The following is a 26012-nucleotide window of genomic DNA, read 5'->3' as shown; positions in this document are numbered from 1 at the left end:
ATTTTTACTACAACTGCTGATGCTGATATTCCAGAATCATATGTTACCGTATATAATAAGAATACAAAAAGTTTACAATATATAAGTTCTATGAATCCCAATGTTGAGCCATGGATATATCCTTTATTTTATCCACATGGAACAAGAGGTTGGGACAAAAATCTGACCTGCGCTAATACAAATAAACGTGTATCAAGAGCTGCATACATCAGGCATAGAATGGCTTCTAGGGACAACAATGTATTTTTAAAGGGTGGTAGATTATTTCAGCAATGGATTGTCGACAGTTATGTGAAAATTAAAAAGGTAGGACAAATTTCTGTCCAAATAATCAAAAGAAACTTCGTGCAGATACTTACGAAGGTCTAATTGATCATTTACAAAGAAGAGCTGATGATTCGAACAATGAAGTTGGGAAAATTATAATACTTTCATCATCTTTCACAGGTTCTCCGAGAAATATGTTACAGCATTACCAAGATGCAATGGCTATTGTGAGAAAATTTGGTAAACCTGATCTTTTTATTACGATGACGTGTAATCCAAACTGGCGTGAAATTAAGGAAAATTTATTACCTAACCAAACTGCCTTTAACAGACCAGATATTGTATCGCGTGTTTTTACCATAAAAAAAGATAAATTTATTAATACTATTGTAAAGGAACAATTATTTGGCAAAGTAATTGCTTATGTGTATGTCATTGAATATCAAAAACGTGGATTGCCGCATATGCATTTATTAGTGACTTTGAAACAAAATTATAAAATAACAACACCCGAGATTGTAGACAAATATATTTCGGCAGAAATTCCAAGTCAATCAGAAAATGTTATACTTCATGACATCGTTATGAAAAATATAATTCATGGCCCATGTGGAAATTGGTGTAAAGATAATAATAGTAAATGTTTGAAAGGTTTCCCAAAACAATTCTGTTCTGAGACAATAATGGATGAAAACGGATACCCAACGTATCGCTGCCTTAATACAGGACAATACGATCGCCTAAATGGAGGAACTACAGATAATCAATACGTTATTCCATACAATCCTACATTACTTCAGTTATTTAATTGTCATATTAATGTAGAAGTAGTTTCAAGTATTAAATCCGTAAAATATTTGTATAAATATATTTTTAAGGGACATGATGCTGCTGCTGTAGTAATTACCGATAGTAGTAATAATACAAGTTCTTTAGAATATGATGAAATAAAAAACTTTATTGAAACTCGATATGTTAGTCCTGTTGAAGCATGTGATAGAATATTTGGTAGACCATTACAGAGTAAAAGTCATTCTATTCTCCTATTACCTGTTCATTTAATTAATTGGCATACTGTAACCATTAGTGAAGAAGCAAATGATGATGCTATAAATGAAGCTTTACAGAAACGGACTATGTTATTAGAATATTTCGATTTAAATAGGCGTGATTCACAAGCTAGACAATATACATATGCAGAAATTCCATGTTATTATGTTTTTAAGAAAGAACGTGGTGAAAATGCATTAAAATGGATGAAGCGTAAAGGGTCATTTAATGTCATTGGACGGATGTATTCAATTTCGCCCAGTCAATCAGAACTGTTTCATCTTAGATTACTTTTAATAGTAGTTAAAGGCGCTACAAGTTATGATCATCTGCGAACTGTCAACAATATTGTACATGACATTTTTCGTAGTGCATGTTTAGCATTAGGCCTTATTGAAGATGATGGAGAATGGGAACGTGCTTTGACAGAAGGAGAAGTATGGATGATGCCACAACAATTAAGACGTTTATTTGTGCGTATTTTAATTTATTGCCATCCAGTTCATCCAAACGAACTTTGGCAAAAGTTTAAAGAGGCTAAGTCTGAAGATTATCAGAAAAATTATCCATCTAATGAAGCTCATAAAAGAGCATATAATGATATAATTAACTTTCCGTTGCATGAAGGATCAAATATTAGCAATTTTCCTGAAATGATACAGTTAAATGAAATAAGTATTGAAACAGAAAATCAAGCGAACAACGAAATGTCATTGCAACAACATAAAGAGATTGATGAAATGCAATATGTGAAACTGAATTCCAAACAGAAGGATATTGTTGATGAAGTATTAAATGTAGTTATTCAAGATAAAAGAATACCATCTTCTTCATGTTATTACATTGATGGACCAGGTGAATCCGGAAAAACTTTTGTTTATACAACTTTATACCATTTGTTAAGAAGTAAAAAAATGTGTTTGTACTATGGCATTTACAGGCATTGCCGCAATATTACTTCCCCGTGGTAAAAGTGTACATAAAACATTTGGGATGCCTGTTCCATTGTTCTATGATTCTACATCAAATATTAAAAGTCAATCTAAGGAAGCTACATTTTTGAAAGAGGTTGATGTCTTTATTTAGGATGAAGCTCCAATGGCGCCAAGATATGCTATGGAATTAATTGATAGAACATTACGCGATTTTATGAATGTTGATATGCCATTTGGTGGAAAAACTATGCTTTTGGGTGGTGATTTTAGACAATTATTGCCTGTTAAAGTTAATGCTACTAGAAGCAAATTAGTTAATTTATCTATTAAATCTAGCACATTATGTAGTCATTTTAAGGTGATATCATTAACAGAAAATATGAGAACTTTACCTGGTGAAAAAGAATTTTCAGAATATTTATTATCAGTTGGAAATGGTACTTTAAATGATAATGATAATAATATACTAGCACCAGAGCAATGTGTAGAAAATGGTGATATCATTCATAAAATATTTGGAGAATTAATTATCAATAATAAATACGATGATTTAGCAAAAGTAGCAATATTGTCTGCTCAAAATGTTGATGTTGATGAAATTAACAACAAGGTACTCGAACTGTTTGATAATAAAAGTGAGCGAATTTATACAAGTGTTGATAGTACCGAAAATTGTGATAATGGAAGTATAAATGATGCTATTTTACCAGAGTATTTGAATACTTTAAATCCATCAAATTTCCCGCCTTATGAATTACGATTAAGAGCCAATTGTATTGTCATGCTACTTCGAAATCTTAGTATCAATGAAGGTTTATGTAATGGAACGCGAATGCAGGTATTAGAACTATCAAACAATCTGCTACGTTGTCGTATTTTAACAGGTGATAAGGTTGGAGATATTGTATTTATAAATCGTATTACGCTGTATTGTGAGAATATTTATCCTTTTACTTTCAAACGACGGCAATTTCCTATAAAATTAGCATTCGCAATAACAATAAATAAAAGCCAAGGACAAACTTTTGACAAGATTGGTGTAGACCTTCGTAAAAATGTATTTAATCATGGGCAAGTATATGTTGCATTTTCACGAGTTAAATCTTGGGAATCATTAATTATATATTTGGGAAATCAAAGACCTAATTTACTAATCAAGAATTATGTTTACACTGAATTATTGAAATAAAAGTAAATATTTTTTCTATAAAAATGTCTGAGTCGTTATATATTTTTTTTTCTTAAAAAAGGAGTGTGTCTCAGTATGGCTGTCTTTACGCGTAAGACTTTCTTCGACGCTTCTTATTGGTAAATTACGTCATTTTTTCGTAATAAGATTCACACGTAAGATTTCTTTACACGTTTCTTTCTTATCAATTGGTCAAAGACGTTTCAAATTCCTAATTTCAAATAATAGTTCAAACTTCAGATAATTAAGACACTTATTTGTATGTATTTTAATGTACTGCCAACCAGTTCATCCAAATGAACTTTGAAAAAAGTTTAAAGATAATATTTCTCAAGATTATTAACGAAATTTTGCATCCCATGAATCTTATAGTAAAGCATATATTGAAATAAATTATTTTCTTCGAAATGACGGAGTACCTACATTTTTTGTATAATATTTACAGACACCACACTTATATTTCTTTTTTATAGCAAAAGTACCCTCACAGCACCGGGATATTCAGGATATCCCAGAGACGTCCTGGGGATATCGATTTGTTTTCGGAAGTTTGGATATCCCTGGATTATCCTCTGGATATCCATGGACGTCCCTAGGATATCCCAGAGATATCCAAACTTCCGAAAACAAATCGATATCCCCAGGACGTCTCTGGGATATCCTGAATATCCCGGTGCTGTGAGGGTAGGAACGATTTTAAGAAACAAAAGTAAATTTTTAATTTAATATCCTCTGTTTATGGCTTTCTTTGACAGTAGAGATGTTTTTTTGCTAGCTAAGTGAAAAATAGTTGAAAATTGTTTATTTAGTAACGTTTTTCTTTCATCACTATTTTTTAAAATATAAATTTACTATGGAAGATTTTAAATGTTACAAAATTTAATTAACAAATAGATTACTTTGATTATAAAAAGGTTTTCTATAACTTTATCGTACAAAACTTTTTATAAAATGTGCCATTCTTGAAATATACGCTTTTCTTTAAGCAAAGAAAAGTGTTGTTTTTTTTATCAAAACCATAAACTTTAGAAATAATACATTTAGAAACAGATAAAAACAGAACTAGAATTGTAAAGGTATAAAAAATTGTTTTACGCACAACATAGGCTATTATTTTATTAAATTGAATAATATTTAAAAATTCCTATTATCAGAAACTGTTACTCAAATTGATACCTTAACAAACAAAAGACTGTAATTTAAAGAATAAAAATGCAAGAGAAAAAACGCGCGCGCGGCAGCGCGCGATCGTTCTCGTTAAAAGAAAAAACACTTCAATATTTATAAAGATCTAAAGCACTATTTTTATAAAAGTAATTACAATAATATTATCATACCTAATTCATTAAAACATAAAGGCACGTTTTAACTTGTCAAGAAATAAAAACAATAAATAGATAAATAAATAAAATACAACACATGTTCCACTTTAAATAATTAAAAATAGAATTAAAATTTAAAAAGGAAGACATTTTATTACACTGTCTCAGTGTTAACTGAAATAAAATTAGAATTTAACGATATAAGAAAGTCAAATTGATACGAGAAGGGGCAATGAACTTATATATAAACACAGGTTGTCAGGAAGTTATGTTATTGTTGTGTATCATTATAGACAAGAGTCTATACATCTGAGAAGAGGAAAGAAGGTTTTGTTTAGAGTGAAAATACGAAAATACGGACTACCAAAAATACATAAAGAAAATGTCCCACTCCGCCCTATTATTTCTTTAATAAACAGTCCTACTCATTTTCTTGCTAAAATTTTATATAATTCTTTAAAAAATTGCATACCTTTACCTCAGTCACACATTAATAACAGTTTAGAACTCAAAAATAAATTGAATGATATTACTATGGACGATACTTATACTTTTATCTCACTTGACGTAAGTTCCATGTTCACTAATGTGTCTTGTGAACTTGCCACTCAGAGTTTGGATAGACGAATTAACCGATGGGTTCTCCAATCTCAGCTTTTGTCCCTGATATTGTTATGGATGATCTGGAAACTGAATGTTTAAAAGAGTTAAAAGAAAAACATGATTGTGTCCCTCTGTTCTATTTTAGATATGTGGATGACACAATCTTAGCAGTTAAAAAAGAACATGTTCATTTGGTCGTTGATACTTTTAATTCTTATAATCAAAAACTACAATTTACCGTAGAAAAAGAAAAAGAATATTCTAATAAATTTCTCGATTTAAATCTTGTTAGAGATAATAATAAAATTAATACAAATTGGTATCAAAAACCGACTTCATCGGATAGACTTATCAATTATTTTTCAGATCATCCAATTCAACAAAAAAAGAATATTGTATACAATCTCGTCGACAGAGCGATTTCATTGTCCAACAAAAAATTCCATTTTGATAACTTGAAAAAAATTAAAACTATTTCGAAAAATAAAATAACTATCCTATCGATTTCATTGAAAATCAAATAAAAATTCGTATGAACAAAATAAAATTTTCTGATGCAAATAATAATAATAAAATTTATAGCCAAACTCCTAAAGCTTGTCTATCTTTCAATGAAAAATGTTTTTTCAAGTTGTTAAATATTCTCAAAGAGTTTCATTGCACTTCTATCCCCCTCATAAATAAAAACTCTAACTCCATCATTAGACTAGGTAAAGATTCGACGAAAAAATGGGATAGAACTAATGTTGTATACAAGTTTAATTGTAAAAACTGTCCTGCAACATATATTGGCGAGACTAAACGATCATTACTTACTCGCATAAATGAACACAAAAAAGTGAATGACAACTCTGTAGTTTATCGACACCGAACCAATTTTAATCACGATTTTGACTGGGAAAACACAAAAATCTTGGACAATGAAAAAAATTTACAAAACTACGAATATCTGAAATGATCCATATTAAAACTAATCGTTCCACTATCAACAGAAAGGAAGATATTTTCACTCTAAACAAAACCTTCTTTCCTCTTCTCAGATGTATAGACTCTTGCCTATAATGATACACAACAATAACATAACTTCCTGACAACCTGTGTTTATATATAAGTTCATTGCCCCTTCTCGTATCAATTTGACTTTTTTATATCGGTAAATTCTAATTTTATTTCAGTTGACACTGAGACAGTGTAATGAAATGTCTTCCTTTTTAAATTTTAATTTTATTTTTAATTATTTAATGTGGAACATGTGTTGTATTTTATTTATTTATTTATCTATTTATTGTTTTTATTTCTTGACAAGTTAAAACGTGCCTCTATGTTTTAATGAATTAGGTATGATAATATTATTGTTATTACTTTTATAAAAATAGTGCTTTAGATCTTTATAAATATTGAAGTGTTTTTTCTTTTAATAAATTCAGCCTGATGAGGTTGGCAAACCTTAGCCAACGAAACGTCGCTATACTGACAATACAAATTGGATTTTTATTCAATTTCCACCTTCCCATGATCATTTATTCAACAACTATATCAATTAAATTATGGAAGGATTTAACTCTACTCAATTACTAATTTTTTAAACAAGTTTGCTTTTTAAAAAAATTTTTTTTTCTTTATATAATCAGAAGTTTATTATTAGCTCTGAAATAAACTTAAATTCGTTGTTTTTAGGGTTCCGTACACCTACGGTGTATCGGCGGAACCCTATTAGTGAGACTCTTGTGTCCGTAGCCAAATTGTGTCCCCCCCCTGGGGGCTAAACCATTTGACCTAAAGAGCTCAAATTTGGTCCAGATATGTATTTTCACTCGTAGATTACAGGAAAAATATAGCGAATGTGATTGGACGTGATGGTCATAGCGTTGTCAAGGAAATAACAAGATTTTTGGCCAAAAATACATAAAAAGTGACCATCCCCCCCTTAACTTCTAAACTAATCGTCATGAAGAGCTGAAATTTTGCATGCTGGTGTATTTTTACTCGAATATTACAGGAAAAATATAGAGAACTTGATATGTAACGATGGCCATAGCAACGGTGACAACGGTCAAGGAAAAACTAAAAAATTTAAAAAAAAAAATTTTTTCTAACATTTACATTATTTGATCTAATGAGCTGAAAATTGGTATCCTAGTGTATTATTACAGTCTGACGACAAAAAATTTATTTAAGAAACTTTTTGAAAAAAAATCAAAAAATATTTTTTTTTAAATTTTTTTTCAAAAAAAATTTTTTTTTAAATTTTTTTAGTTTAAACACGTGGCATTAAATATTTTGAGGAAGAGTGAAATTTTAAGAGAATAAATAAGAAATTGTTTTCTGACTTTAATTTCTTAACTAAAAATAAAAAAAATTGGACAAGTGCGAGTTGTACTCGCACTGCAATGGCGGGTTCCGTACACAAATATTAAAACTATACTTGCAACATTTATCGGTAATTGGTAGAATTAAAATAAACAATTAAAAAAATATATTAAAATCATTTGATAAAAAAATAACTAAAAAAATTAAAGTATTGTATATCTAATATTGTAAACAATAATAAGCAGAGGAACTATAATTTTGAAAATTTTGTTCCTCTGCTTATTACCTATTGTTTACAATATTAGATATGTACAATACTTTAATTTTTTTAGTTATTTTTTTATCAAATGATTTTAATATATTTTTTTAATTGTTTATCTTAATTCTACCAATTACCGATAAATGTTGCAAGTATTGTTTTAATATTTGTGTACGGAACCCGCCATTGCAGTGCGAGTACAACTCGCACTTGTCCAATTTTTTAACTATAACCCAGTGGGCACACTTGTTCAAAAGACGTCCTAAAGATGTCTTTTTGCGGATGTCTTTTGGACTTGTACAAAAAGACGTCTTAAAGACGTCCTATACATGTTCTATGTCTTGGCCATTAGATGTCTCTGCCAGATTTGGATTTACTATATGTCCACTTTTAAAGTGGACAAATGGTAGACATATAGTAGACATACGGTAAAAGTGGAAATAAACTATTTAGAAGGTGTTTGATAGCAAAAGGAAGTGTTAAATATGTAAAATGGATGTTTAGAGAATAGATTTTAGCAAATATTGCAATAAATAAATCTCTAAATAATTAATAATTACTTGAAATTCCTGACAGATTCGATAAACATAAACGTATAGGTGGTTAGACATTAAATAGTAGAAAAAAGTTCATCAAAAAAACTAAAAATGTTAGAAAAAGCTCTTATAATTAATAAATTAACTATTCTACAGTCAATTTATCCATTATTTAAGTTGAATTAAATCGTAAATTGTTCAATTATTCCTTTCGTAAAAACGAGGTGTGTAAGATCGACTAACTTCAAGTGTAGAACTTTTTCTTGATTAGCTCTTTTTCAAAATCCATTACTTTGATTGGATATAATCGTCGTGACACTACTTACTGATGTCAAAGCAGCTAACTTCAAGTGTAGAACTTTTTCCTCATTGGCTGATTTTATAATGAGTGTTCCTCATTGGCTGAATTTTATAATGATGGTGACCTCACACTTTTATATTTTCGTTTTTCTTTTTTAAAATTTAAAATTTAAAAAATAATTAATTAAAATTATTAACTAAAAGTTAACTAAAAGTAGTTTAATGTAATAATTTTTAATTATGGTTTGGTTTGTAATAAATTATAAGTTTAATATTAAAATATATTTAATTTTATGATTCATTTTAGACACTTCAAAATTGTAGCGCGCGCATCTTTTTTCCAAACAAAAATTGTTTGTTCGCTACAGCTATGTAACATCACCTCAGTGTGAAACGCATAGTTTTTGATACGAAAAATTACGAAATGTAACAAGTGTTAGCAACTGTCAGCCATTTGCAAAGTGTGACACGTGTATTGTTTCGATAAGAAATATTGACTGTTACACAGGCCAACAAAATTTGATTTAATTTACTTTCCAAGAATCAGACAATACTTTTCCGAAGGATTTCGACGTGCTGAATCCGAATCTGGCCTCAAAATAGACCCATCACGTCAGCTTTTCGAGATATTTTAACCTAAAAGTGCAAAAAACCTGTTTTTAGTTATATTTGATGTCATATAACATCAAGTGATAATTTTTTATTTAAAAAGTCAATATTGCGTCTAAAAGTGCTACTCTTCCCCTTTAATATCCATTTTGAAAATTTTAAAAATCTTCATTTGTCTCTGAGTAATCGTTCATTGAATTTTTTGAGTTTGGCGAATTCTTCGAAAACTAAGTAGAAACACAAAACTTCGATAATAAAGCAGATTTTAACTACAAACATCTAAATTTTAAATAGTTCTAAGGATTTTCGATATAACTGAATACAAATTCGATATCAGATTAACAGAATTCAAAATGGCATATTTGAGGAAAATACAATCAATTTGAAATAAATCGTCTGCCATATTGTATACGCCATTTTGAATTTTGTGAATCTAATATCGAATTCGTATTCAGTTATATCGAAAATCCTCAGAACTATTTAAAATTTAGATGTTTGTAGTTAAAATCTGCTTTATTATCGAAGTTTTGTCTGTTTCTACTTAGTTTTTGAAGAATTCGCCAAACTCAAAAAATTCAATGAACGATTACTCAGAGACAAATAAAGATTTTTTAAATTTTCAAAATGGATATTAAAGGGGAAGAGTAGCACTTTTAGACGCAATATTGACTTTTTAAATGAAAAAATTATCTCTTGATGTTACATGACATCAAATATGACTAAAAACAGGTTTTTTGCACTTTTAGGTTAAAATATCTCGAAAACCTGACGTGATGGGTCTATTTTAAGGCCGAATTCGGATTCAGCACGTCGAAAACCTTCGGAAAAGTATTATCTGATTCTTGGAAAGTAAATCTTGTCGGCCTGTGTTATTTACTGAGTGATTTTTCTTCTGAAAGTGTTGATTGTGAATTTTGTGGTTTTGTTTTTTGTATATTAAAAAAAGTTAAAGTACATTACATACGTTACGTACGTAAGTATTAAAAGACATGTAAATACTAATTATATTTTTTGTTAATATTATTTGTATATTTATTAGGAGGAGTTTGTAAATATAATGTGAATTATTTGATTTATTAATTAATTAATTATAAATTTAATTAAAGTTAAAGACATTAATTTAATTAAATTAAAGTTTAAAGGAATAAAGGACATTTGCCTGTTATTTTGATTTCTGAATGTAGAATATTAATTGATTTTTTTAAATTCTGATGTTTGTATATTACATAATTATATTATAGTGGTAATAATTGTGATTTAATATTGATTTATATTTGTTTTCTTAATCTTAATTATTGATTTTTCAACATTTTGGTAGTTAGTTAGTTATTATTTATTATTTGGAAAAAGAGTTTATAAATATTAAAGATAAGTACTAAAAATAACATGTGATTACGAGATACCAGATACTAGAAAAACAGAGATTTAGTCAAGAGGTACTAGATTAACAGATACTAGATTAACAGATACTAAACAGATATAAAACAGAAAAGCTTACAAAAAATACGCATATATTTATTGTTGATAAAATATATAAAAATTAAAGATAAGTACTATTGATAACATGTGATTACGAGATACCAAATACTTGGTAAACAGAGATTTAGCCAAGAGCTACTAGATTAACAGATACTAGAATAAAAGATAAAAAAATAAGAAATATAAACAGATACAAAACAGAAAAACTTACCAAAAATATACTTATATTTAATAATATTAATAATATTAATAGATGAAGATACATTCTTTACATTCTTAATAATCTTCAATAAGAAAGGATAAGATAAAAATTTCAGTTACTGTTAAATGTGACAATAGTAACATTATTTACATGTGTTCTGAATTAATTAATTTTATGAAAAACTATTTTTTAGAAGCGATATCTCTTCAATAAATTGAAAGAAATCATGTCGGACAAAAAAGAAACTGTTAATTTAAGTGTTACAGATTTTAATATTATACTTACTGAAGGAGGAATGTTAAATGATACTCATATTGATGAATTCGAAAAATTATTGAGAAGTTTAGTAACCAAATTCGATACTTTAGTTCGCCATTTCCATAAAGAAAATGTGAATTTATATTGATTTACGCAAATGGGAACGGCGAAAAAATGCTTCACTATTCGGTCTATAATGAAGCATTTTTTCGCCGCTCCCATTAGCGTAAATAAATATAAATTCACATTTTCTTTATGGAAATGGTGAACTAAAGTATCGAATTTGGTTACTAAACTTTAAATAACTAAAAAAATGAGAAATCCACTGAGTTTCAGTCAAAAACAAAATATGCCTTTTTTCATGGTGATGTCATTGCGACCTTGGTACGGTCTGCGCACGCGCAGCGAGCAACAGAGTTCACGTCGCGAAAAATTAAACTGTTTGACTATATCAACCGCACGGACGATGAAGAAGTTTTTACCCTTTCTCTTGTAATTTCAAGGAGGAAAGGGAAAAATTTACCCTTCCACATGTTGAAGGTCCAATCGCTGACATGGAACTTCTTCATCATCCGTGCGGTTGATATACTCAAACAGTTTATTTTTCGCGACGCGTCAAAAATGCTGTTTTACAGGTCATTTTAATTAGTTATTTTACTAATTGCTTTTTATTGCTCATAGTCAAAAATGATTTTTTTGGAAACTTTGATACTCTAATTTTCCATTTTCGTAAAGAAAGTGTAAAAATGTTATTTTTTGTGGGAGAATTGGCTGTCGCAAAATGTCGATTTTAGTGGTGGTATAGTAACCTTTTGGTTTGTTTACATTTCACAACTTGGACATAACCTTAATTCCTGCAAATGATGTTAATAATATTTCTATTGATTCAAGCAATGGAATGAAAGATACAAGATTAATAATAACTGAGAAGCAAGAAGAAAAAAGAATGAATTCATTAGTGCAGAGCAAACTTTAAATACGAGGCCCCAAAGCACATCTACAGCTTTATCATCAGCAGAAGAAAATATTTCTACTTCTAAAGTTAAAATGTCAATTCGTGACAGAAATGTTGCTTACAAGCGCACCTCTCGACAAAATTAACATACTTCTGTTCAAAAACAAAATCAGTCTGATATTATTTCTAAGTCACATATAGAGATAGGTTATTGTAATGAAATGAACATTACACGTGATCATTCTTATGTAAAACTTTGTGAACATAAAGTTAACAGTGAATTATTTATAAAATCAAAAACTAATGATGATTGTAATGATTCAAGAAATGTTACAAAATATACTAATTTAAAAAATGAAAATCAAGTAAAAAAAAGATCAATAATACGTTCTTTAGAGGAAGGAGAACAACATCAAGTCATGAAACGTCAAAAGAAAGCTGCTTATCAAAGAAAGTTTCGACAAAAAAAACAAGAGAATAATAGAATTCTCAACCCTCAATCACTTTAAACAAAGGACAGTAATATTACAGTGTCAAAATCAAATATAATTATGAAAAATCCTCTACATCTGTTACTACATCTTTGGCAAAAGATAATAATGTAACTGTTACAGCAAATTTATCAAATACTAATATTTCCGGTCGTCAAAAAAATGTAGCTTATCGAAAAACTCATCGCCAAAAAAACGGGCTTCTGCACAGAATCAAAATTTCTCTGACAGTATTTCAGTCTCGCATATAGAAGAACATTTTGCTGGTGCGATGAACATTTCATGTGAGCATTGTAATGCTAAACATTTCCAAGCAGAAAGAGTATCTAATAAAAAAACTCATTTCATGATTGTTGTAAACATGGCGAAGTCATTCTTGAAGATCTACCTGCTCCTCCACTCATATTACAAAATTTATTTGATGGCACCCACGAATTATCTGGGAATCTTCTTCATAATATACGACCTTACAATAATTCATTTGGTTTTGCTTCTTTCAACGCTAACTTAGTTAATTTTAACAATAGACGACCAGGACCATATTGTTTCAAAATACATGGTCAGGTTTATTATCAAATGAATACATCTTTGTATGCAGAAAGAAACGATACTCCTTCATTTGGACAGTTATTTATTGTTGATCAAAACGAAGCTTCCGAAATTCGTTGTAAGAATAATGTTCAATTAAACCGAGATATTGTTGATGGAATTGATACAGCCCTTCGGGATTGTAACCTATTTGCACAGTCCTACCGTATGATGCATGAAGAAATTAAAAAAACAATGACTGAAAATAATGCAGAAATTGAGCCTGAGATGCAATTATTATTTTCATTAAAGCCTGGGATGGATAGTAGACGTTATAATTTACAAAGTGTCAATGAAGTTGCAGCAATTTCTACTACAACTGCTGATGGTGATATTTCAGAATTATATGTTACCGTATATAATAAGAATACAAAAAGTTTACAATATATAAGTTCTATGAATCCCAATGTTGAGCCATGGATATATCCTTTATTTTATCCACATGGAACAAGAGGTTAAGACAAAAATCTGACCTGCGCTAATACAAATAAACGTGTATCAAGAGCTGCATACATCAGGCATAAAATGGCTTCTAGGGACAACAATGTATTTTTAAAGGGTGGTAGATTATTTCAGCAATGGATTGTCGACAGTTATGTGAAAATTGAAAAAGATAGGACAAATTTCTGTCGAAATAATCAAAAGAAATTCCGTGCAGATACTTACGAAGGTCTAATTGATCATTTACAAAGAAGAGCTGATGATTTGAACAATGAAGTTGGGAAAATTATAATACTTCTATCATCTTTCACAGGTTCTCCGAGAAATATGTTACAGCATTACCAAGATGCAATGGCTATTGTGAGAAAATTTGGTAAACCTGATCTTTTTATTACGATGACGTGTAATCCAAACTGGCGTGAAATAAAGGAAAATTTATTACCTAACCAAACTGCCTCTGACAGACCAGATATTGTATCGCGTGTTTTTACCATAAAAAAGATAAACTTATTAATACTATTGTAAAGGAACAATTATTTGGCGAAGTGATTGCTTATGTGTATGTCATTGAATATCAAAAACGTGGATTGCCGCATATGCATTTATTAGTGACTTTGAAACAAAATTATAAAATAACAACACCCGAGATTGTAGACAAATATATTTCGGCAGAAATTCCAAATCAATTAGAAAATGTTATACTTCATGACATCGTTATGAAAAATATGATTCATGGCCCATGTGGAAATTGGTGTAAAGATAATAATAGTAAATGTTTGAAAGGTTTCCCAAAGCAATTCTGTTCTGAGACAATAATGGATGAAAACGGATACGCAACGTATCGCCGCCTTAATACAGGACAATACGATCGCCTAAATGGAGGAACTACAGATAATCAATACGTTGTTCCATACAATCCTACATTACTTCAGTTATTTAATTGTCATATTAATGTAGAAGTAGTTTCAAGTATTAAATCCGTAAAATATTTGTATAAATATATCTTTAAGGGACATGATGCTGCTGTAGTAATTACCGATAGTAGTAATAATACAAGTTCTTTAGAATATGATGAAATAAAAAACTTTATTGAAACTCGGTATGTTAGTCCTGTTGAAGCATGTGATAGAATATTTGGTAGACCATTACAGAGTAAAAGTCATTCTATTCTCCGATTACCTTTTCATTTAATTAATCGGCATACTGTAACCATTAGTGAAGAAGCAAATGATGATGCTATACATGAAGCTTTACAGAAACGGACTATGTTATTAGAATACTTTGATTTAAATAGGCGAGATCCACAAGCTAGACAATAAATATATATGCAGAAATTCCATGTTATTATGTTTTTAAGAAAGAACGTGGTGAAAATACATTAAAATGGGTGAAGCGTAAAGGGTCATTTACGGATGTATTCAATTTCGCCCAGTCAATCAAAACTGTTTCATCTTAGATTACTTTTAATAGTAGTTATAGGCGCTACAAGTTATGATCATCTGCGAACTGTCAACAATATTGTACATGACACTTTTCGTAGTGCATGTTTAGCATTAGGTCTTATTGAAGATGATGAAGAATGGGAACGTGCTTTGACAGAAGGAGAAGTATGGATGATGCCACAACAATTAAGACGTTTATTTGTGCGTATTTTAATTTATTGCCATCCAGTTCATCCAAACGAACTTTGGGAAAAGTTTAAAGAGGCTATGTCTGAAGATTATCAGAAAAATTCTCCATCTAATGAAGCTCATAAAAGAGCATATAATGATATAATTAACTTTCTGTTGCATGAAGGATCAAATATTCGCAATTTTTTTTTGAAGTGATACAGTTAAATGAAATAAGTATTGAAACAGAAAATCAAACGAACAACAAAATGTCATTACAACAACATAAAGAGATTGGTGAAATGCAATATGTGAAACTGAATTCCAAACAGAAGGATATTGTTGATGAAGTATTAAATGTAGTTATCCAAGATAAAAGAATACCATCTTCTTCATGTTATTACATTGATGGACCAGGTGGATCCGGAAAAACTTTTGTTTATACAACTTTATACCATTTGTTAAGAAGTAAAGGAAAATGTGTTTGTACTATGGCATTTACAGGCATTGCCGCAATATTACTTTCCCGTGGTAAAACTGTACATAAAACATTTGGGATGCCTGTTCCATTGTTCTATGATTCTACATCAAATATTAAAAGTCAGTCTAAGGAAGCTACATTTTTGAAAGAGGTTGATGTCTTTATTTGGGATGAAGCTCCAATGGCGCCAAGATATGCTATGGAATTAATTGATAGAACATTACGCGATTTTATGAATGTTGATATGCCATTTGGTGGAAAAACTATGCTTTTGGGTGGTGATTTTAGACAATTATTGCCTGTTAAAGTTAATGCTACTAGAAGCGAATTAGTTAATTTATCTATTAAATCTAGCACATTATGGAGTCATTTTAAGGTAATATCATTAACAGAAAATATGAGAATTTTACCTGGTGAAATAGAATTTTTAGAATATTTATTATCAGTTGGAAATGGTACTTTAAATGATAATGATAATAATATACTAGCACCAGAGCAATGTGTAGAGAATGGTGATATCATTCATAAAATATTTGGAGAATTAATTATCAATAAAAAATACGATGATTTAGCAAAAGTAGCAATATTGTCTGCTCGAAATGTTGATGTTGATGAAATTAACAACAAGGTACTCGAACTGTTTGATAATAAAAGTGAGCGAATTTATACAAGTGTTGATAGTACCGAAAATTGTGATAATGGAAGTATAAATGATGCTATTTTAACAGAGTATTTGAATACTTTAAATCCATCAAATTTCCTGCCTTATGAATTACGATTAAGAGCCAATTGTATTGTCATGCTACTTCGAAATCTTAGTATTAATGAAGGTTTATGTAATGGTACGCGAATGCAGGTATTAGAACTATCAAACAATCTGCTACGTTGTCGTATTTTAACAGGTGATAAGGTTGGAGATATTGTATTTATAAATCGTATTACGTTGTATTGTGAGGATATTTATCCTTTACTTTCAAACGACGGCAATTTCCTATAAAATTAGCATTCGCAATGACAATAAATAAAAGCCAAGGACAAATTTTGACAAGATTGGTGTAGACCTTCGTAAAAATGTATTTAATCATGGGCAAGTATATGTTGCATTTTCACGAGTTAAATCTTGGGAATCATCAATTATATATTTAGGAAATCAAAGACCTAATTTACTAATCAAGAATTATGTTTACACTGAATTATTGAAATAAAAGTAAATATTTTTTCTATAAAAATGTCTGAGTCGTTATATATTTTTTTTTCTTAAAAAAGGAGTGTGTCTCAGTATGGCTGTCTTTACGCGTAAGACTTTCTTCGACGCTTCTTATTGGTAAATTACGTCATTTTTTCGTAATAAGATTCACACGTAAGATTTCTTTACACGTTTCTTTCTTATCAATTGGTCAAAGACGTTTTAATTTCCTAATTTCAAATAATAGTTCAAACTTCAGATAATTAAGACACTTATTTGTACGTATTTTAATGTACTGCCAACCAGTTCATTTAAATAAACTTTGAAAAAAGTTTAAAGATAATATTTCTCAAGATTATTAACGAAATTTTGCATCTCATGAATCTTATAGAAAAGCATATATTGAAATAAATTATTTTCTTCGAAATGACGGAGTACTTACATTTTTTGTATAATATTTACAGAAACCACACTTATATTTCTTTTTTATTAATATTAATTAATCATACTGAATAAATAGTAAAGTGTAGGAAATTATTTGCTGATTGAGAATTTTAATTAAGGAAGATTTCGACTATATCAGCAATTAGTGACATCTATTAGACGTCAATTGAACTCTTTGGTTTAGAGTCAGGTGTTATTCTTAAGATAATTATTCCGATATGGTTGTCGGTAAATAATTATATTTTTGAATTTAATTTTTGATCTGAAAAAATAAGCTGCGTGAACGACTGCACTGTGCATCTGTGAGGACTCGAACCCCAGTTAATAGCTGCCTTTCGCGGGACTAACGCCTACCAATGCACCATGCCAACACAGCCTGGACGTTCACGTTTCTTATAATCTCAGATCAAGCCCATACACTAGTCGAAGAGCTGTATAGTTAATGTAGGAAATTATTTGCTGATTGAGAATTTTAATTAAGGAAGATTTCGACTATATCAGCAATTAGTGACATCTATTAGACGTCAATTGAACTCTTTGGTTTAGAGTCAGGTGTTATTCTTAAGATAATTATTCCGATATGGTTGTCGGTAAATAATTATATTTTTGAATTTAATTTTTGATCTGAAAAAATAAGCTGCGTGAACGACTGCACTGTGCATCTGTGAGGACTCGAACCCCAGTTAATAGCTGCCTTTCGCGGGACTAACGCCTACCAATGCACCATGCCAACACAGCCTGGACGTTCACGTTTCTTATAATCTCAGATCAAGCCCATACACTAGTCGAAGAGCTGTATAGTTAATGTAGGAAATTATTTGCTGATTGAGAATTTTAATTAAGGAAGATTTCGACTATATCAGCAATTAGTGACATCTATTAGACGTCAATTGAACTCTTTGGTTTAGAGTCAGGTGTTATTCTTAAGATAATTATTCCGATATGGTTGTCGGTAAATAATTATATTTTTGAATTTAATTTTTGATCTGAAAAAATAAGCTGCGTGAACGACTGCACTGTGCATCTGTGAGGACTCGAACCCCAGTTAATAGCAAATAATTTCCTACATTAACTATACAGCTCTTCGACTAGTGTATGGGCTTGATCTGAGATTATAAGAAACGTGAACGTCCAGGCTGTGTTGGCATGGTGCATTGGTAGGCGTTAGTCCCGCGAAAGGCAGCTATTAACTGGGGTTCGAGTCCTCACAGATGCACAGTGCAGTCGTTCACGCAGCTTATTTTTTCAGATCAAAAATTAAATTCAAAAATATAATTATTTACCGACAACCATATCGGAATAATTATCTTAAGAATAACACCTGACTCTAAACCAAAGAGTTCAATTGACGTCTAATAGATGTCACTAATTGCTGATATAGTCGAAATCTTCCTTAATTAAAATTCTCAATCAGCAAATAATTTCCTACATTAACTATACAGCTCTTCGACTAGTGTATGGGCTTGATCTGAGATTATAAGAAACGTGAACGTCCAGGCTGTGTTGGCATGGTGCATTGGTAGGCGTTAGTCCCGCGAAAGGCAGCTATTAACTGGGGTTCGAGTCCTCACAGATGCACAGTGCAGTCGTTCACGCAGCTTATTTTTTCAGATCAAAAATTAAATTCAAAAATATAATTATTTACCGACAACCATATCGGAATAATTATCTTAAGAATAACACCTGACTCTAAACCAAAGAGTTCAATTGACGTCTAATAGATGTCACTAATTGCTGATATAGTCGAAATCTTCCTTAATTAGAATAAATAGTAAGTTTGACTTGTATAAATCTTTTTACATTTCTAAAATTATCTTTACTTTATTCTATATTGTATAAATCCATTTATTTTCACATGCATTTTTTTATAAATATTTCTTTTGTTTTTTTTTCTGAGATAGAAGTATGATTTAGTAAATTATTTTCAGAGGCCTACAGAACGTAAAGTTAAAAAAAATACCAAAAAATTTATTGGCACTTTTAACTATCAATAATTGAAAGAAGATAAAAAAGCTTCCTCAATATAATATATAAGGGAAGTGTTCCGGTTGTGGGCACCTTTTTGTTTTTGCCTCATAACATTTTTCCATGTGTATATTATACAAATATATGTGTACGAATTTAAAGCTAGAGGTCTAAGGTGACTGTCAGTGAAGGAAGTAAATTGATTCCTTTAAATAAAAAAGTTTTATTAGAAATTTAGTGAAATGGGAATTTTTTGACAAAAAAAATTTTGTACCCGGTTGTGGGCACCCTTGAAAAATCCGCTAAAAATGGAAAAATATTAAAGGAAACCAACACAAATAAAGAAGAAATGAAAGTTTCTTTATTTTAAGAGAATTTGCCGGGATAAAGAACAAAAATGATGACACGTTTTCACACTATGCTCATCGCTAACAAAAGCATAATGCTTGCATGTGAAGTAGCTAGTACGCATAACATAACGCACTTCGAATGCACTGAACGACTATATTCATCGCATTTAATGGAGTTTGCGGCTGTCACTTTCCTTGGCAGAAAGTTTAGATAGATGAGACAGTAGTCCTCATCATTGTCAGATGGTAGAGCTTCCTTAACATAAAGGTGCCCACAACCGGGAATGAAAGTCATTTTTTAAAAAGACCAACACATTTTGTGATGCAGGATTTTGGTTAAACACGAAGGTAAATCACAAAATATAATGACAACACTGCAAAAAAAAAATTAAACCCTTTTTTCTGAACGAATCTACACCCATATGTTGCTCTTCGAAAACAATACAAAATTACTTTTTTATTTATTTAATGCAAATTTTCTTTATTATGCTTACAGCTATTACACAAATGCATATATTTGTTTCGTTATCAATACGAAAAGTCCGTATTGTCAACGATTACGACTTGCAATACTTAGTTCAGTAAAGTCTGCTTGCCGTCGAAGTTTACGTAGGGGTGCCCACAACCGGAGGGTGCCCACAACCGGCGCACTTCCCCTACCAATTGTTTAATTTTTTATTTTATAATAATTATTTTAAAGTATTAAGATAAAATTTCAAAAAATACAAATTTTCAATTTTTTTAGAAAAATTAAAATATTTATTAACTCTATAAATATTGATAAAATATATACTTTATATACATGAATCGATTCGTTTTTATGTCAGGAATGCAATTTTGACAAGAATTAATTAAAATTTTAATATAGAAAAAAGTTATTTCAAAAAATCCAAAAATTTATTTTTTTAAAAATTAAAAAATTTTTGAAAAATTTTTTTTTTTGATATTTTTGAAAATCCTTCTGTCTGATTTTTTGTATTCGTAACCGTAATACACCTACAAAATTTTATCAAAATTCGTCAAGACGTGTAAGAGAAAATTTGTCCACAAGAATCGGTGACATATACACACATACATACACACATACATCCGGACATTTGTTCCTCTCGACGAATTATATATACTACACTTGAAAATTTGTAAAAATAATTGATTCTAAAAAATTCGGAAATCGACATCTCTATAAGGCTTCCTATAAGAGGAAGCAAAAATAAGTAAAGAACTGAGAAAAAAGATGACTTTAAAAAAATAAAGATATATCTCTTGAGTAACAGTCTCGGACAAAAATTTATAGCAAAAGTAGGAACGATTTTAAGAAACAAAAGTAAATTTTTAATTTAATATCCTCTGTTTATGGCTTTCTTTGACAGTAGGAGATGTTTTTTTGCTAGCTAAGTGAAAAATAGTTAAAAATTGTTTATTTAGTAACGTTTTTCTTTCATCACTATTTTTTAAAATATAAATTTACTATGGAAGATTTTAAATGTTACAAAATTTAATTAACATATAGATTATTTTGATTATAAAAAGGTTTTCTATAACTTTTATAAGTACTTTTGTTAAAAAAAATTTAAAAAAGGATTGCGCAAGAGAAAAAACGCGCGCGCGGCAGCGCGCGATCGTTCTCGTTAAGATAAATATGCAAACTGTAAGACCTGTCAATGTATTGGTAACATGCGTGATACTTGTAGCAGACTACGATTCACTACGATCATATTCTAAACGGCGGAACGAAAGGAACTGATTTGGATAAACGCGCGAAGTTTCAAAATGATGTGTAAATATAGTAAACATTGAAAAAAATGGCTTTCTTTGATTAAAGAGATATTACTAATAAATCATATCTTTAACTTTTAAAAAACGTTTTTTTAAAACAATGTGATCAAAAATTAGAAATTTAGCAATACTTTTTCGATTATTAAAATAAATGAATTTATTTAAATAAATATTATTCAAAGCTAAAAATCAGTATTTTACTTATAAAAATAAATTTGAATAAAAATTTTTTAAACAATTTCATGTAAAAAATAAATAACATGAACAATTAATTTTTAATAAAAATTAATTATTATTATATATTTAGTAGAATATAAAAAATAAAAAAGCAGAAAACAAATAGAATTAATGCTACAATCAATTATACTAAGAAAGATAAAATAGACAATATTTTCCCGTTTTTCTAAAATAATTAGAAAATTTACTTTTCAGATCAATTAAACTGCGAATCTAAGTCCTCCTACTTTAAAAAAGCAATTTTTTTATTCGTTGGTTCAACAGTACAAAAAGGGAGAAAAAATTTAATTTTTAAAAAGTTACATTTAGTCTTAACTCATTAAGAAAAAAAAGACTTCTGGCCAACAAAAATAAGCTCCTCCTATTTTCAAAGTGCAATTTTTTATTTGTTGGTTGACTTAAAGAAAATGAAGAAAGTAATTAATATTTGAAAAATAACACATATATTAACAACCTCCAAAGAAACAAGTTGTTCATTTCATGACCATTTAGCTTCCTCAACATATAAAATATAAATTCGTGACGTAATTCACTTACAAAATTCTAGCAAACTCCATCTAAACATATGTATAAAATTAAATTTATCCCATAAAATCGGGAACATACACACACATTCATACAAATATTTATCAATTTTGTTTAAAAATAAAAAATTTATATTAATTTATTTTTATAACAATGTTTTTTTATGTTTAAAACTTTATTCTAATTTTAATCAAACATTATCATAAATAAATGATTTATAGATTCTAGTAATTTTTTCTTGTAAAAAACCTTTGTTATATCAAAAAATTTTTAAATTAAAAATTCGTTTTTAAAAATTTCTTTTAAAAAATTTAACAATGACAAGTCGATTTTAGAGGTCATTAAAATATTAAATTTATGTTTATTTAAATTTTTTTAAAAATGAAAAAAATAATATAATAAATAATATAAAAAATATAAAAAAATTATAAAATAATATAATATAATAAGAATAATATAATTTTCATATTTATTATCAATATTTTTTATTATTTGAAGTAATGTTACAAATAATAATTATATTATAATCATATTATGATAATTTTTTACAATATAATTATAAAAAATAAATTATCATTTTTTCTCCATTTTGTTTAGCACAACCAACAAATAGAAAAAAAGCTTTGATTAATTACTTGGTCTAGAACATTCATTTTTTTTGGGGGTTGGAATTATATGTTTTATTTCTTAAATAATAAATTTTTCTCCATTTTGTTTAACTGAACCAATGAATAAAAATGTAGGAGGAGTTTGATTTTTTTATTGGCTAATAGCAGTTTTTTTTCGTTAGGGGTTGAGACTTATATTTTTTAAAGTTTGATATTTTCTCCATTTTGTTCTATTGAACACACGTATAGAAAATAGTTTTTATTAAGAGGGAGGAGTTTAAATTTTAATTTAATTGGTCTTAAACATCCATTTAATCTTTTGGGGGTTGGGACTAAATTTTATCTTTTTTAAATATTATTATTTTTATTATTTGTTTCAAACTTTTAAGTTAATTTAAAAAAAAAAAATTAAATTTAATATATATTATTAATCAATCTTGGTCAAAATTATGTAAACTTAAAATTTAGGAAATTAACTTTTATCATTTATTTTTTTATGTAATTGTATGTCGAGTCAACATTTTACGAATTTGAAGAAATAAGAATACTGCTAAGGATTTTTTCTGTGTCTTGAAATTACCAAACTGAAATTCCATTCAGAAGAATACTTTTGGATTTTCCTGTTTCAAATATTACAAAATTACTTTTCCTGATTTAAATTTCTTCTGGTCGAACCCAAGGATTCAATTAGTTCTATGGAATGCCGAATTTATCCCTGTTGCCGTTCTGTCCTGTGTTAAATATCGACTTCGTCACCTGGAGTGATATCTAAGAATTAATTAACCTTGGAAGGCTTCGCCATTTTCCTATGGAACTCTTATTGCTCATGGGCCCATATTTCGAATTATTTATGCAGTTGAGACTATATCTTTTTGGAATGGTTGGATTCCATTATTGGACCAAGTTCTGAGGATTTCAGTCGTCATTATGTTTTATTATCTTAATTCTGGAAGAGAATGTGGTGATCTACCATCAATTGGACCGAATTAATAAGAACATTATTTAATTCAGAAGAAATTGGTTAAAATCAAGATTTAATTAGAGACTTTCTTTAAAATTTAACGTAAAAAAAGAGTATATAAAAAGAAAAAGTAGAAAAGATAATTTATTAAATGTATTTAATTTTGAATTATTTCGATTTGTAATTTCGATTGTTTGAAAATGTAGAGTTCTTTTTTTTATTGTTACTAAATTTTGAAATGCATGGTAACCATGGAAAATAGTAAACAAGAGGAAAAGATTTTTATTCTTTTCGTGACAGCCTTAGAGTAAAGTCCTAAAATTGTTAAAAATTGAAAAATTTATTTAATTTAATTTAATTTATTGAATTAAAATTTAATTTATTCAAATAATCAATTTGTGATATTATTGGATGAAGAATTCGCGATGATTTCATAAGGATTTCCTTGATTTTGAGCAGCTAAAGTTGAGTGACATTTCAAAATCTTTTCATAATCCCTTTTCTATAATTTAAATTCTAAATATTAAAATATATTTTTATTTTAATTCTATAAATTTCAAAATTGGATTTCCATTAATTATTTCGCTTAAAATATTTAGAATCTTTTCCTCTTTAATACTCAAATTCATTTTTTTCATGACAAGTCTTGGAATGAAACAATCTTATCATTAACTAAATTGACTAATTATAAAAGATTGTTTAAAATTTGTAAAATAACCTCAAGAAATTATTAAATTGTTAAAATAAATACTAAATTGTTTTCATAAATTAATCGTCTATTAATCTTTTCAAATAAATCAAGAACTGCCCCCTCTACTATTATCCAGTTCGGGACAGAGCTAAATCTAATTAATTAATTATCTAGCTAAATTTAATTGTTAGAAGATTAATTAATTTAATTCTTATTTGTCATTTTTTTGGCTATTAATTTAGGCCTGATTGAGCTCCTGATTATTTTCAGTTGTCAATCATATATTTTTTTTATCAAGTTTTCTAACTCTAATTTTTATTTGATCTAAGAGGATCTGGCGCCTGACTATTTATATTGATCTATTTAAATAAAAAAAAATAAAATAAAATCTTCTATTTGTAACTATTCTAATTTAAGAATTAAATAAGCGGTTACGATTTGGCGCCCAACGTGGGGGTACAATAAACTAATTAACATCTAAATATTTAAAAGGATTAATTTACAATTATTATTATTATTTTTTTTTTTTTGAGGTTAAAAAAAATATTATTTCTTTTTATATAAAATTTAAATTATTATAATTATCAATTATAAAACTAATAACAATAATTTGAATTCATAATAAGTAACCTAAAAGTTCAAATTGTTTGATCTTTTTAACAACGATTCTTATCAAAACTGTTATTTAGATTTGTTCCCTAATTTTTTTTTAAATTTAGTAAACTTTGATTTCATAATGGCAGAAGCTAATGAAATGAATGATCCATTTGCTTGGATTTATAATTTAGACAATGTCCAACTTGCTGATGAATTAAGAAATCGTGAGTTAACAGCAGTTGGTGGAATTGCAGCTAAACGTAATCGATTACTAAATTTTTACGCGATCAAATGCAAGACGATTCTGATAGAAATCCTGAAAATAATATAGCTTAAATTTTGACCCTAATTTAGTCAATTCTTCCCATTTAGAATATTCAATCGGTAATTTTTCTAATGATCATCAGGATGGAGATTTATTACAAAATCTAGAAATGCATCACGAATTTCAAGATAATTTAGTAGGTCAAAATTTCAATTCAGAATTTACTAATAATATTCCTAACCCCAACCCAGATCTTCGTAATAGTATAACTGTTGGTCCTCGGAGTCAATCAACAACAATCAAATGATTTTTTTTAAAAATCAAATTCGTGACAATCAAACTCGAGATAATGAATTTCGAGATAACCATCAAATTCGTTACAATCAAACTCGAGATAATGAATTTCGCGATAACCATCAAATTCGTGACAATCAAAATTCAAACTCGAGATAATGAATTTCGAGATGACCATCAAATTCGTGACAATCAAATTCGAGACAATAATGAATTTCGAGAATATCA

General features: G+C 28.7%; 1 protein-coding gene across 1 annotated transcript; it reads left to right on the top strand.

Annotated features, from left to right (window-relative positions):
- The first annotated feature begins 950 nt into the window (after positions 1 to 950).
- LOC122513026 lies at positions 951 to 25797 on the top strand. Its single transcript, XM_043629254.1, has 9 exons — positions 951 to 1104; positions 1258 to 1794; positions 2005 to 2172; positions 14578 to 14763; positions 15265 to 15441; positions 15654 to 15821; positions 16614 to 16787; positions 25348 to 25485; positions 25598 to 25797. Exons 1-9 carry the CDS (start codon positions 951 to 953, stop codon positions 25795 to 25797), a joined length of 1902 nt encoding a protein of 633 aa, XP_043485189.1.
- Positions 25798 to 26012: the final 215 nt, after the last annotated feature.

The sequence above is a fragment of the Leptopilina heterotoma genome, unplaced genomic scaffold, assembly GCF_015476425.1.
Source record: "Leptopilina heterotoma isolate Lh14 unplaced genomic scaffold, ASM1547642v1 Lhet_130, whole genome shotgun sequence".
NCBI lineage: Eukaryota > Metazoa > Arthropoda > Insecta > Hymenoptera > Figitidae > Leptopilina > Leptopilina heterotoma.
Note: the sequence above shows the minus strand (reverse complement) of the source record. Positions and strands in the feature narration are given on the sequence as shown.

Excerpts from the sequence above, each read along its gene's own strand:
- LOC122513026 (XM_043629254.1), top strand. The coding sequence starts at position 951 with ATGGATGAAAACGGATACCCAACGTATCGCTGCCTTAATACAGGACAA. Across the intron at positions 2,173-14,577 it reads TTATTACATTGATGGACCAG|GTTTCCCAAAGCAATTCTGT; the intron begins GTGAATCCGGAA and ends AATGTTTGAAAG. Across the intron at positions 25,486-25,597 it reads TGGTGGAATTGCAGCTAAAC|AATATTCAATCGGTAATTTT; the intron begins GTAATCGATTAC and ends CTTCCCATTTAG.